At 41.0% G+C, this 15,000-nt stretch overlaps 1 protein-coding gene across 1 annotated transcript in view; it reads right to left on the reverse strand.

The window, feature by feature from the left end:
- Nucleotides 1–289: 289 nt before the first annotated feature.
- The window catches only part of sp2 (sp2 transcription factor), a 35,441-nt gene continuing 20,730 nt past the window's right edge, over nt 290–15,000 (reverse strand). The window contains exons 5-8 of the mRNA XM_037689910.1: nt 14,232–14,450; nt 12,971–13,262; nt 4,783–4,960; nt 290–500 (exon numbers count right to left, since the gene is read on the reverse strand). Of these exons, the coding sequence (XP_037545838.1) occupies nt 290–500; nt 4,783–4,960; nt 12,971–13,262; nt 14,232–14,450 (900 nt within the window). The remainder of the gene's footprint in view (nt 501–4,782; nt 4,961–12,970; nt 13,263–14,231; nt 14,451–15,000) is intronic.

Genomic DNA, 15,000 nt, shown 5'->3' on the forward strand with positions numbered 1-15,000 from the left:
ATATACATACATATATTGAAAACATGAACAAATTGTATAATGGGACAAATGTACCACCACCATCCCTGATGTGGAAGATTTACTCTCTCCTGATAGTGAACTTGCTACACACTTGATTAGATTCAGGAGGGGTTGTCAAAGCAAAATAACTTTATTCCACAGGTAGTTTGGTTAGAGTGGCCTCATACAGAACCCTTTCCTTTTTGTGGTTTCAGCATATTGCAGAGAACCGTTTTGATCAGTGGGTGATCGCTCTCACGTACGGTACTTAAAATTCTTGTGTGTGTGTTTAAATGCCTGCATCACCTGTGTGTGTTCTCGCGTGCCTCTGCAGCTCATCACTGCGAGTAAAACGTTTCCCGCAGAAAACCCAGTTGCAGACAAAAGGCCTCTCTCCAGTGTGCAACCGGACGTGGGCTCTGAGCAGCGATGTCTTCCTGAATGTTTTCTCGCAGCCCGGGACGTGGCAGATGTGTTTCCTTTTCCCGATCTCTCCAGGCCTATGAAGTAAACACACAAACGCTTTTAGTATAACAATAGTTTTCAAGCTAAAATTGAGCATCGATTCAAAACTTGGGAGGGGAATTTACAAGCATTAATTTTAAGGCAACACCAGGTTGTTTTTATTTTCTAAGATTTTAGACGACCAGTAAATGGTGAGGCAAAGACAAAAACTCTTGAAACATTAACAAACCATAGTACAGAGCTGTGCATTGGTATGTTTTCACTTTCTTTAAAGTTAAATAAAACTTTTATGTACTGGAGTTGTCAAAACTGTTAGATGCCAAACAGCTTATACAATTGAATCCACCTTTGTTTGACGTAACGTAAGCATTTAAATAAGGTATATTGTTTATTTTATAAGAACACAAGCAAACAAGTCTTGAGTTCACCTGACCGCACCACGGACCCTTCATAAACCAAAGTCTGATCAGATGAGCCTAAAACTGAAGTCCATAAAAAGGAACAGTCCACCGTACACACCGCTGCATGGAGATGTGGCCTCTCGACGGCTACAGCGTTTTATTTTTTATCATGACAAGGAGCTAAAGACTGCCACGGTGAACAGAAAAATCATCCGATACTCTGTGTTTACCGTATTTTTCGGCCTATAAGTCACAGTTTTTAGCACAACTTACATGCCCTGCAACGTATACGCCAAAGCAACTTATTTATGGATTTTTCCCATATTAATAAACCGATTTTTGGCTGAGATATGACCGTTTTCATTAAGGATGAACAATATTATCGGCATGGTATCAGCCGATATTAGCGATAAAGCTAAATATCGGACATCGGCCATTCCATCAAAATAACTCAGATATAAAAGGCGCTGTTTTTAAAAAATATATATATTTATATAGTGTTACATAATTTTCAGCCTCATTTTTGACATCTGCATTTGGTAGCAGGCCAAACTGACAAAGACCATGAAGAATATTGTAGTATTTTAATTCCACAGCAGAGAAAGCTGTGTAGTCTCTGTAAGTAGGTTTAGTGGGAAAAATATTGGTATTGGTTATCGGCCAAATAAGTTTAAATATATAGGCTTATAAGTTTTCATTCATTCTGACTGAAAATATTGAACATTTTAAGCAACTAGATGGCACTCGAGCAGTATGGCATGCCGTTGTGTCATGCAATAGGTAAAAGTGGCTATTAATGACACAATCGGCTTGCCATAAATGCCACCTTCATCCAGATGGCCTGGAGTAACCATCAAATCAGCTTCATTTTACTGCGCCGCCCCGGCAAAATGCAGCTGATTTGACCGTCAAAGTACATTTATTAAGGAAAAGTACTGAGACACACATTTACTATAGTTTTGAACAAACAAATAATTGTTTTTAAGTGTTAATCTTGTTAAATTCTTGTTTGTTTCTTTCTGAATCATCTTTAGGACAGGTAATTTAATCACAGATAAAAGTTCTTAATGGCAGAAAAGGGATGTACAATAAGAGTAATTGTAGTTAAAGCAAAAATTAATTTCCTCGTGCTCTTTGAGTTGGGAGAGCACTCGGGTAAAACTGCTCTGCTGTGATGAACTTCCTGTTCATGGTGCAACCCCACCCCTTGCCCACTGACTGCTGGGATTAGACACCCCTTCTTACGCCATGAAGAGAACAAGGCAGGAACACAAAATCAAATTTAGTTGTGAGTGAGACTGAGGAAAAAGTAAATATAAAAGATCATTTAGTTGTTGAGGGTCTTTGCAGGTTTCCACCAGTCTCTCTTTAGGTTCCAGCAGAACTCTGCAGGTTTCTCATATTCTTTAACAAACCCTGTCTTGAACACATGTAATGTCAACATATTCCTAAAAAAAAACAATAAAGTTACAAAAGTAAAAATTATTACCGTAGACAGCACACCTGCAAACTCAGAAAGGATGAAAATGGGGACAAAGCTAGTGCCTAACCCACCCCCACCAGAAGATTTAGTCATTTTTTAACATGTACATTAATCATTCTGGTACACTCCAAGAAGAACATTGGAGGAAAAGACAACAGGCTTCAGGTAAAATACATTTACTAACATATCCTAATTTAATGAGGACAAACATAGGAAAGATGGTATCAACAAACAAACAAACAAACAAACAGCAGCAGCAAGCCAAATACAGCATAGCATTTAGCTAACAGCTAAAACTCATTTCTTAAATGCTTTGGCCTGACGAGACGTTCAAGGCCCCGTTTCCTTGTTCCTCTTTCATGTCCACTGGCATCAGAAACACTTGTAATATGTGTGGGGGGAGGGTTCCCCCCCAGAACATTTTAAATAAATAGATGCTATTTCTTGCATCCTGGTGTATTTTGACAGGTTGTTAAACATCTATGTTTACCTACATAAGTAAACACTTGATTCAATAACTATTTTAGAGACATCAACAAAATAAAGTCAGGTGCTCTGGACGGATTAAAAACCTGTTGAAATTATTGATCACGCATCAGGAGATTTTAGAGACACCTCATTCAACTAGTCCTTAAACGCATCATGCTGTCTTTAAACTCACTCCTATGGCTAAGATATTAATGTGACACAATTTATCATAAACACTGACTTTAGGGGAGCGCTTGACTTTTGTTTGTTAATTTTTGATTTAGTTTTATTTGCAACACAACGTGCCATTGTGTTAAGCAACGGTGACACTGAACTACATGTTTAAAAATAAGAACATTAAGTTTACCCAATGAACAGGTGACATTTTAATATCCAGCAACAGTGAATTTAGAGACTTTTTACTGTTTTCTGACTTGGTGATAGACTCATGACAGAAAATGACCTGACATCATGCAGCTTCACAACACTAAGTTACACTGTGCCAAGCAACAACAACAACAACAAAAACATTTTTAGTCAGTTTTGTGAACCTGCTTGTAATAATTAAAACAAAAATAATTTACAGGTTCTTCCAACCTTAGTACCACATTTTCTACACTTCATACATTTATTCCCCTTTCCTTCACAATCCATGTGGAATAACATCCAACTAACAACTAACTAACAACTAACTAACTAACTAACAACTAACTAACTAACTTTTACTTTCCAGAAAACTTTTGTTACCTGTCTTCTTTCTCCTTCAAGGCTTCTCTAGAACTCCATCAGCTGGACTTTTCAAATCTTAAGGCAAAATCTTGCTGCGCACAACAGACGCGCTAGCTAATATGCTACGCGCTCCGTTTCTCTCACACATCCTAACCCCGCCCCCCCGTACACACACACACACAAACACACGCTGATCAACAACTTGCTGTAAGCTAGCGCACAACACGGAGTTGTCTCCCCCTCCTCCCCCCACCCCATCGACAAAAACCCTGAAGAGATGAACACCTGCTGAGCCAAGTGACGGAGGAGGAACTCTGTTTCTTAAAGGGAAATGATGTCATCCACCGCGCCTCCGACACCCCCACCCCACCAAAAAATAAACTCTTCACGATGCATGTAAATGACATATTTTAGTTTGAAATCGGTGAATTTCGCAGAAAAGCGACTAGTTTGCAAGCATGAGACAGATCTTGGCTGAATCTGTTTGATTGTCCTTTAATTACAAACTGATTTTTATATTTTGCATTTAATTTGCCTGTCTGCTGCCAATGTTTTCCATTCATTTCACTCTGCTATTCATACAATTTCAGGCTTCCTAGCTCCATTCCACAATTTACAGGCAATGTTGGTGAAGCTACTACTAGTAAAGATGGTTTAAAATAATCTGGTTTCAGGTAAACTCAAATCTTCGTGAACCAGGAGTTTGCAAAGTCAGTGTTTCAGAAAGCCACTTTCAGGACAGGACTTTAGATTAAGACATACTAAATATTTTTGATAGGAGTCTTTATGAAATTTTACTGTCAACTCACAAGTAAATTACTTTAATTCCACCTTTATTTATACAGGTTAGTCCCATTGAGCCTCGAGGACTCATAATGAAAGATTCTGGAAACATCAAAGAAGCTGTAAGTGGGACACTTTGCTGCAAATGTAAATATTATCACTGCAACTTGAAATTGTTCGTGTATGTACAGTAAGTATGAGTAGAAGCTGCTGCCTGAATCTCTCTTCTGCTGCTGACCTGTAAGCTGCTTTTTACTTGTCTGTAGAGACACTGAAATCTATGCAATGTTGGTATCAGCACAAAAACTGTCACCGAAGAGCTTCTTCCACTGTTCTCAACTTAAACCAAAATAAAATTCATTTTATTCTAAATACGCTCGACTCTTTTCTGAAAGATTAAAAAAATAAATAAAACTGAATATTGTACCGGCAGGTGTTTGTTGACACACTCACCTTTTTTCTGCATCTTTGCAGTTGGGGCAGGTGCAGGCCATGCGTCGCTTCTTCTCTCCCGGCTGAGCAGGCAGCTCCAGCGTGAGGGTCTGATCCACCTGGATGGCAGGTTGGCCCTGCGCCGCCGCCAGCTGGAGTCCTCCGCCCTGCATCGTCTGCACCGTTAGGTGCTGCTGGCCTGACAAGCGACACACAGGCACAATACTTGAGGCGCTTGGGCTCCTGCAGCAGCTGACAAGTTCTCTAAAAACCCTATTAGAACAGACGATGGCTGACGCAAAACAAACTGGGCTGACACAACTATTACTGGTACAATCCGTGAACTGCATATGTGAAAGCAAAAAGATGAAAACGTGTTTGCTAGTCAGGGGTTTGCCTTGATTTTTGTTGTCTTTTAATTGTTCAAGTCAAATTTGTTGGTAAAACGATCACATTCAATGCAGTTCTGTTATGGCTTGAGAAAGTGTCAGAACTCCAAACTCTCTTGTATTCAAACAAATAAATTACTGATCTAAACAAAACCATCATAAGAACAGAGAAAAACTCAGAGAAGGCATTTATCATGATCATCATAGCAAGAACCAATGTTAGCAATCATCTTGCAAATATTGTTCTGAGATTTAATATACGTTTTAATATATTTGATTAGAAAAATAAATAAATAAAATAAAATGTATATGTCCATAGGGTTGAGAACAAAACTTGGGGGTGAATATAGTCTATTTGCCACAAGTCCTGCTGCTGAAAACCCTCTGAAGGAACAGAGGTTGCAGGAAACGTTTAGCTTATGGGGACATTTGTGTTTCACCAGTGTTACAGATCAGTACGGAGGAGCGGGTGTGGGTTCTGGGAGTAAAGATGTAGCTCACCCATACCTATACATTCCTCCTAATACTGGTAATCCTCTTTAAATAAAACTGCAATATCAGAAACAGATGAGGAATTACTGAGTTTTTTTGGTAAGTGTTATGTTGATCATGGTACTAATGCATTGCTGCACCCGGCTGTCGTTGGTGTGGTGTTAGACATGCGTTTATTTACTCAGGCTTTTAAATAGATAATGACTGTAGGAGTTTATTGTTGCTTTAGTGCCGCTCTGTTTTATCTCTTTTGTCCTTTCGTTTGGTGTTTGTTTGTTTTACATTTACATTCTACTGTGAAGCACTTTGTGGATTTTATTTTGTGAAAGCTGCTAAATAAATAAATAAAGTTGACCTCTTACTACCACGGGTCTTGGGAGGAAAAAAAACCCAACTGCTTATGAAAATGGCAACTGCGTTAACTGATCACATACTCATAATTTACTGAGTATTTGAATATCTGAAAATTACTGATAATTTTTTATCTAAACATAGCGGTACTCTTCATATTTGTTTCTTTGGCTTAATAATATTGCTTTTGATTACAATAGTCCCTCACTACTTCGCGGTTCGTTTTTCGAAGACTCATTCTATCGTGGTTTTCAAAATAAGATTGGACGCGACACACAATTGGCTGATTGATGGATGAGCCACACGATCAGCATGGAGTTTTTATTTGAAATAAATTATTTTAAATTATTTAGCACCTCCTGCACCTTTGTGCAGCCCACACTACAGAAAAAGATTCCTCCTGCAGCTGATCAGCTGTTCTACGTGTGGAGCAGAGAAGTGGGCGTGGCCAAAAACACGCAGGTGGCTGAGAGCAGCCGAGGCAGAGAGAGGGAAGTCATGACATTCTGTGTTATTTCAGAGCGTTTAGAGTTTAGAAACATTGTTTAGAATATTGCAAGAGTGTGGGAAGTGTTTAAACGCCTTACTTATATATATATATATATATATATATATATATATATATACACACACACATCCATACACTAAAATAAACTACTACTTACTGTTAGTCAATAAAAATAACTTCTCCTCTTGGATCTGATAGAACTTTATTCCACCATGCTCATCTCAGCCAGACTCAGACACCACAGAAGAAGAGTGTAAAACACCTTAACATGCGCTACTGCCATGACAGTGCCCCCTAGCGGATTGGCATGTAAACTAAACAAAACAAAGGAGTAACAATCTCCCACTTTTCTTAAAAAATAAAAATAATAATAATTCTTGTGTAAGACTCATGGTAAATCACAGCCATTACGGATTTTGTTCGAACAGTTTCAACATGAGAGAGTGTGAAACAACTCGTGAATTAATTTACTGAACAATCCAACGTCCTTCATAAAGAGCCTTAAGTAGTGAGGTTGTAGATGCTCCCTTTTTTGTTAAACAGTCTGCGAGTTGGTCTTTTGTTTGAGACCACAACACTTGATGAACTTTCATAGTTTGAGTCAGTTCTTTAATCAAACTGATTTCCAAGTGTAGCCTTTTCTCTGCAACAAACTTAGTTGAGAAACTATCAGTGATGCAGACTATGGGTGGAGGACAAGCAGTACTACCAGCATCGAGTTCAGAAATCAGTGTGGAAAGAAAAATTGCATTATCAATCCCCTGAGACATAGCTAGTGTTTCACCTGAAAGTGTGCTTCTGACAATTCTCTTAATTCTCTCTGACTGCCATGAAATGGGAGAGAACTGCCCATTGTCACAAATTAAAACAATGAGGTGCCCACCCTGAGTGCCCCCATCTGAAACATTCCCAAAAGATGCATCTGTGAATGTAACCATCTTTAAGTTACTGTTTTCTCCCAGGTGTTGAAAACTAAGTTCAACTGACTTGGTCTTGAGTTTACACACAACTCTGTTAGCTTCACTGATGGTCTGTACTGTAGCCTGTTTGAGACTAGATGCTAAATTACTAGCATCAAACATGACATCAGGCCTGCTCTGTATCACAGCCCACAGAAGTTGGCCTATCTTCGATCTGAGCTGCTCTCTCTCCTTTTCAGTGAGGGGCGAAGCTGACTCTGCTGCTCATGAGGGTGAGAGGTGTAGGGGCTGCAGGGGCTGAATGTATGTGTCTTGGTGCATGTGTACCTTCTTACCCTCAGCAACAAGATCCACACCCACATAGGAAAAACTATTCTGCGCTTCACGAGCGACATTAAACTTTGACCTGAGGTGAGGTATGACTGACTCTGAAAACATGTGTGATCCACCCCATATAAAGTCATCAACATGACAAGCAAGTACACCAGTTACATGCTTGCCCTCATCCAGCCAGTAGAAAACTGCAGGGTCGACCTTAGACATGATGCTTCAATCATGATGTTTTTTACCCTGTTATACCAATACAGTGAGGCATCAGCTAATCCATACACACATTTTTTCAGTTTCCATAGCATGCCTGTGCTATTGGCCTCTGGGGGAGGTTTGATAAAAAGGTCTCTGGACAGTTCCATTCCTTGTAAGAAGGCAGATTTAATGTCCATTGAGTGAAGGTTCCATTGTTTTTGACATATAACTGCCACCAGGAGTCTCAGTGACTCTGAAGCACAGGTTGGTGAGTCCTTTTGTAGATCAGAAACTTGTAGCTCCTCAATCCTCGTGCAACAAGCCTTGCTTTTGGTGCTAATCCATGTTCACTCTCTTTCAGAGTGCACACCCAACGAGTGGAGACACACTTTTGTCCTTTGTCCTCAATTTCTTCAAACACTTGATTCTGTTTCCAGCTTTTTATTTCATTTTCCTTTGCTTCATCAAACGACATGTCCTTAATCACAAAAACATCCTCGTGTGTATCCGTATCATGAACATTTGCCTGGACATGAAGATCCTCCAGCTGTGACAGATCAGCTGATTCACTGTTGCCAGCCACTTCTACAGGCTCAAGCAGCTCCAAGTTAAACTAGTTCTTGTATTTCCCAGTTGCTTTGCCGGCACGTCCCAACACTTTTGCTTTTTGTGAGACACCCTGTGTATTTCTGAACGTCACAATTTGACCTGTCTTTATGATGGTGTTCTCAGTGTGCTGTCTCTCAGCCTCTGCATTTTCAGGAGCAGGCAAAGGATCATTCTCAGAATTTACTGCATTAGTGTCTCCTACTTCCTCTTCATTGATGTCCACTGTATGTTGTCCTTGATTGTTCTCCTCACTGCAGGTAAGCTGAGGTTCTTCATGCTCCTGAGTAACTTTCCTTAATCTGAGCTGGTGCACTCTGACACAGGTGCCTCCATGTCTAACAAAAACGACTGCACCATCTTGACCAATGACCACTCCTGGTCCTTTCCATTCTGGACAGGTCACTTGTTTGTAAAAGACTTTGTCTCCAGTTTTGTATCGCTCATCTGTAGGTCGCAGATGTTTCTTTAGTGCTCTGCATATCCTTTCTGAACATTTCATGATGCATGCTCAATAATCCAGGTAGAAAAATCTACAAAAGTTCAATCTGGTCCTTTGGACATTCAAAAAACAAAACAAAGCAAAACAACAAAAAAAATGTAGAAACGTTTCATCTCTCATCCGAGAGACTTCCTCAGTCTGAGGTGCTGTATTCAGCTCAGTCTCTTAAATAGCACCTTCTCAGAGTGGATCAACCAGTTTTGCTGCTGACAACCAAAACCAGCTGATCACATGCTCAAGAAGGACCATCAGCCTAACAATGGATCATTAGCACCTGATGGCTGTTTACTATTCACAGAGGGCTGAGTGATACTAGCAATCACAGCATTGTAAGAGGGGGACAGTTGAACCCGGAGGCCTCCACCCCTGTTTAATGATGGACGGTTTCTTTTCACAAAGATGGCCTCCTTTACTCCTCTCTCAAACCATAGTTCCTCTCTATCCAGGATGAGAACATCTTTATCCCTGAAAGAGTGACCTCTGGCCTGGAGATGAGTGAAGACCGCAGAGTCCTGGCCTGATGATGTTGATCTTCTGTGCTGGTCTATCCTTTTGGCTAGTGGCTGTTTAGTTTCCCCGATGTAAGACTGATCACCCTCCTGACACTGAACAGCATACACAATATTACTTTGTGGTAAACAGGGGTGGAGGCCTCCAGGTTCAACTGTCCCCCTCTTACAATAATAATAGAATAATAATAATAATAATGTCATCACAATGTCAGCACTGTATGTTTCCATACAATGGCGAAATTAGTCTCTGCATTTAACCCATCCACCACCAGGTGGTGCAGTGGGCAGCTATTGAAAGCACCCGGGAGGCATTTTGGGGATGAGGCGTGCTGCCCAGAGACGCCACGTGATGTGCAGTGACTGGGGATCGAACCTGTGACTTTCGGGTCCCAAGCCGGCTGCCCTGCCTCTACACCATATTGCTAGTATCACTCAGCCCTCTGTGAGTAGTAAACAGCCATCAGGTGCTAATGATCCATTGTTAGGCTGATGGTCCTTCTTGAGCATGTGATCAGCTGGTTTTGATTGTCAGCAGCAAAACTGGTTGATCCACTCTGAGAAGGTGCTATTTAAGAGACTGAGCTGAATACAGCTCCTCAGACTGAGGAAGTCTCTTGGATGAGAGACAAAATGTTTCTACAATTTATTTGTTGTTTTTGCTTTGTCTTTTGAATGTCCAGAGGACTAGATTTAACTTTTTTTTTAGAACTTTCTGAACATTCTGCTTCTGTAAAAGCTTTTTTTGCAGGATGCAGGGCTGAAATGTGCTTGGCAACCCATTCACTCTTGGTGGTGCCCTCTAGAGCTGGGGCTTTGTCTATTAATACAGAGGGTAGGTTGGGATTCTGCCCGAACACCAGCTGATGTGGGCTAAATCCATGGACACTTTGCATAGAGTTCTTTGCCACCAGAGCCCAGTCCGTGGCAGTGCTCCAGTCACATCCAGTACTCGTTTTAACTTTCATTAGGATCTCAGTCAGAGTTTGATTATGGCGCTCTAACAGTCCATTACTCCACGGGCTGTAAGCAGGTGTTGTTTTAACTTCAATAGTAAAGTTTTCGGTCATGTCTCTCACTTCCTCGTTATTAAACTCACCACCGTTGTCACTGAACAACTTTTGTGGTGGGCCATGCACACTGATCCAATCATGGATAAAACGTTTGACTATTTCAGAAGATCTCTTGGTGGTTAAGTCACTACCAGCACTGAAACTGGTCAATGATATGTAGGTACCACACCCCAGGCTCAAGCTCATGCAGATCTACAGCAACCGTCTCATTATATGTAGATGCCAATGGTAAACCGACAGCAGGCTTTGGTTTGGTCTGACACACTTCACACTGGTTCACAATCTTTTTCATCAGACTGTTGCATTCTGTGTCCTTATTGCCAGAACTAGTCAAAAGTCTTTGTATTTTATCAGAAGAGGCGTGCCCAAACTGTTTATGAAGTTTCTCCAAAACTTTCATCTTTTCACTTGTGTTCATCTTGTCTGTTGTAGCCAGTATTTCTTCCTCAGTAGCATCTAATACCTTATTAGAGTGAGTAGGACTTTTATTTTCACTGTCCACAATGTTCACACAGTAACGACCAGAGCTAGTAAAGTCCAGTTTGACAGGCTGGTTGAACATCACTGCACTGTTGTTTTCCATGTCCAAAACTGTCCCAGCCCTTTTTAATGATGTTTTACTCAGAAGCAGTGGAATGTTAGCAGGTACCACTTCAGTTTCTGTATTACACTTTTTGTTGCCGATCTTAGCAGGTATCCTTACCTTTTTGATGGAGTGGACGACTCTTCCATCTCCAAACTTAAAGGGCCTGTGACTTAGTGTTTCTGTCTCTTTCATCGTCTTCACACTTTTCTTTTGTAACACAGTACTGTAGTTGTCCAGCCACTCTTGTCCACAAACTGTCCTAGTACAAGCAGTGTCTATTATTGCTGAGCCAAAACATTCTGTCATGAATATTTCTGCATCTGTTGGTGATTCTTTGGTGTACAGAGTTATATTGCACTCTTCCACGTCTGTTGTATCATCGGTTATTTTAACACTCTCAGCTTTGTGCGGACAGTCTTTAACCCAGTGAAAAGTACTTTGGCACACTGCACATTTTGATCGCCGTCCGTACTTATCCAACAGGTTTGTACCGGGCTGTGGAGTGCTGGACTGTGGAGTTTTCTGACGAGTATTTTGCCACCAGGAATTGCCCTTTTGCCACCGTTGCTCTGTTACAAACACGGACTCTTGGTTAATATTTTCTGCTGCAGCACTCTTTTTTTTTTCTGCCAAATATTCTCTTCAAAGCAGACTTTATTGAAACAAATGTTATGTCTGAATATGCCGTTAGAGCCAACTGTCTGTCCGTCGTATCCAAACACGCAGTGTCCAAAAGCTTAAAAACCAAAACAGCGTCGGTTAGCTCCATGTTGTATTTTTTCATGCGTGAGTAACGCTGCTCGAAATCAATAATCTGCCATCAACTTGTTTGCTTCTTTAATGACCCGGTCAAAATCTGAGTACGCTTCATAGACCCTGTCCTTTTCCTCTTTTAGGAACAAATCATCTAGTTTAGCTAATGTGGTCATTCCAGTGTCTTTATTTAGATCGTCTACCGGAATTTCCATCGCCGTGTCTCGCTCACTTCCAGACAGCGCCAGGGCGACAGCGAGCGCTTACTTTCTCTTCTCCAAATCTGTAACTCTCGTCCAAATGTTGACTTCATTCTTCCAACTTTAATAAGGCTTTCCTTCTTCGAACGTTGGTGGAACTCTGTAGTTACTAACCATCCTCTGCTACCAATGTTAGTCAATAAAAATATTTATTATATATATTTTAACTTTATTCCACCATGCTCATCTCAGCCAGACTCAGACACCACAGAAGAAGAGTGTAAAACACCTTAACATGCGCTACTGGCATGACAGTGCCCCCTAGCGGATTGGCATGTAAACTAAACAAAACAAAGGAGTAACATTTACTACTTGTATTACTATTCCTACTTTGTGGTTTTTCACTTATCGTGGGGCTACAGGGTACAGATCGCCCACGATAAACGAGGGACTACTGTAGAGTTAAAAGTTTAAATTTTCAGGGAAACTGGTCTAATTGTGTGTGTCTCAAAACTGCATGTTTATTGCTAATAGAGTTGTAAGATGCTTCAGCAAAGTGCTTTTACAGCATAATAATTCACATTGAGATATTTTAACTTGTTTTTTTTTACCATAATTTCTAACTCAGTAAATGCTTTACCTTTATATGATGTTGCTATCCCTCAAAATACTTTTCTATTTCAATTAATATTTTTACAAATATAAACTGTGCTCTACAATATTGAGTATCTTTAATTACACACAATCCAAAGAAAAACTGGAAATAAAAAATAAAAAAAATCACCCATAGCTCACCTCCTGCATTGGTGATAGTGACAGGAACTCCCTGAACTTGGACACCGTTGATGCTGATCGTCTGCACGGTTTGTGCTGCTGAGGACAGCTGCGGCGTGTTGAATGTAATCATTCCACCTGCTGGGGCTATTTTTGCCAGAGTGCGCTCCTTCCGGCCACCTGCCTGCGTCCTCCTGGTACTGGCAGGTGGTGACGTGGTCGTGGGGGCAGCTGAGGTGGCAGGGGTCGTCGTTGAGCCCGAGTCCTGAATTTGAACCGACTGCCACTCACCTGAAGTTGTTTTGAAGAGAATCTGAGGAGAGAAAAAGTAAAAAATAATTTAAATAGATAGAATGAAGAAGTGTATGCTGCTTTGCAGAGTTCATTTCATCAGAACAAAAAGAAACAAGATGAAGATTATGAGCAAACTGATGTTTTAAACAAGTACAGAAATAGGACATTTAAAATACAAACGTTAAAAAAATAAGATCGATAGTGTTTGTCTTGGGCAGCACGGTGGCGCAACTGGTAGAGCTGCTGCCTCTCAGCGAGCAGGTCCTTGGTTCAAACCCCGGTCCAGGGGCCTTTCTGGGTGGAGTTTGCATGTTCTCTCCGTGCATGCGTGGGTTTTCTCCGGGTACTCCGGTTTCCACCCACAGACCAAAAACATGCATGTTAGGCTGATTGGTAACTCTAAATTGTCCCTAGGTGTGAGTGAGAGAGTGAATGTTTGTTTGTCTCGTTTGTCTCTATGTGTCCCTGTGATGGACTTGCGACCCATCCAGGGTGTACCCCGCCCCTCGCACAGTGATTGCTGGACATGGGCACCAGCGACCCCCGTGACCCAAAATGGATTAAGCGGGTAAAGAAAATGGATGGATGGATGGTGTTTGTCTTATTTTAGCAAACAGCTGCTCCTAATATTCCAGGTTGAATTTGCATATACTGTTTTGAACAGTTAGAACTGGTGAACACTTTTTACTAAGATAATATGAGATCCAGGAGTAAGGTTTTCTGTGTTCGATTTGGTGCTTCATAATTTAACAAAGATAGATAAATGGATTTAAGACGAGCCTAGCTCCAAATTTGTGCTGGAAGTAGTTCAGCAGAAAAGCACTGTGGTAGTTGGCAAACAACTTGGGGCAAACTGTTCAAAAACTACAAAGCAAAACAATAACAACCCTGGAGATGATTGTGAATAAATGTTGAACTTTGCTGCGCTTGTTATGTGAAGGCAGCCTTAACTGGAAATGTAGACATAGGCGTTGGTCTGGAAGCATACCTGGGTTGGTGATGGATCTGTTGGAGAAACCTGCAGACTTGAAGAGACAGATTGTCTCTGTGGGACAGGCGGCAACGTGGCAGAGGCAGCCTGCACTACCTTCAAGGCCTGCTGAGGGATCTGAACCATCTGAGAATCTGATTTGGGCTGGACCAGCTGAACCTGCTGCACCATAGCTGGCTGCCCAGGACTCTGCACAATCAGCAAGTTGTTCCCTGCCTACAAAAAATGCAAACACATGAGCTTATTCTTGGATAGTACTTTTATTTTTCAGCTTAACACACATCTTTCTGTACTCTTCACTGAGTTTTTCTTTCACTGAGTTAATGCTGCTAATTGGTGCTGTGCAAGCAACATAAAATGTGACATTTACAAACTTTCTTCAAGAACTTCTGAAGATGTTCTGGAATAAAAGAGTGCAGCTTGCAGAGTTTGAACACTGAAAGTTCTGACAATACAATTACTAGTTCAATGTTAATGTAAAGTGTTCCAGAGTAGGTTGAGCCAGCCAGCCATTGTGCCAGCTTTTGCACAACATAACTGTATTGTAGGCTCAGGCTGTGCACAATATTTCATTGCTCCAAAAAAAAAAAAAACACCCAACATGTACTAGAAACTCTGAACATGGGCAGGCAGACCCGTCAGAAAGTAAACACAGTTTCTGTGCAGAGCAGCAGCTTGAAGCTTCTGTGGTGCAATTTAGAGCGGGAAGGCAAAGTGGAGCACATCTACAAATCATGCTGATTCATATTTAACAGCGATTGTGGGT

This window comes from Nematolebias whitei, chromosome 16 (assembly GCF_014905685.2).
Source record: "Nematolebias whitei isolate Nwh7 chromosome 16, NemWhi1, whole genome shotgun sequence".
In the NCBI taxonomy this organism is placed as follows: Eukaryota; Metazoa; Chordata; class Actinopteri; order Cyprinodontiformes; family Rivulidae; genus Nematolebias; species Nematolebias whitei.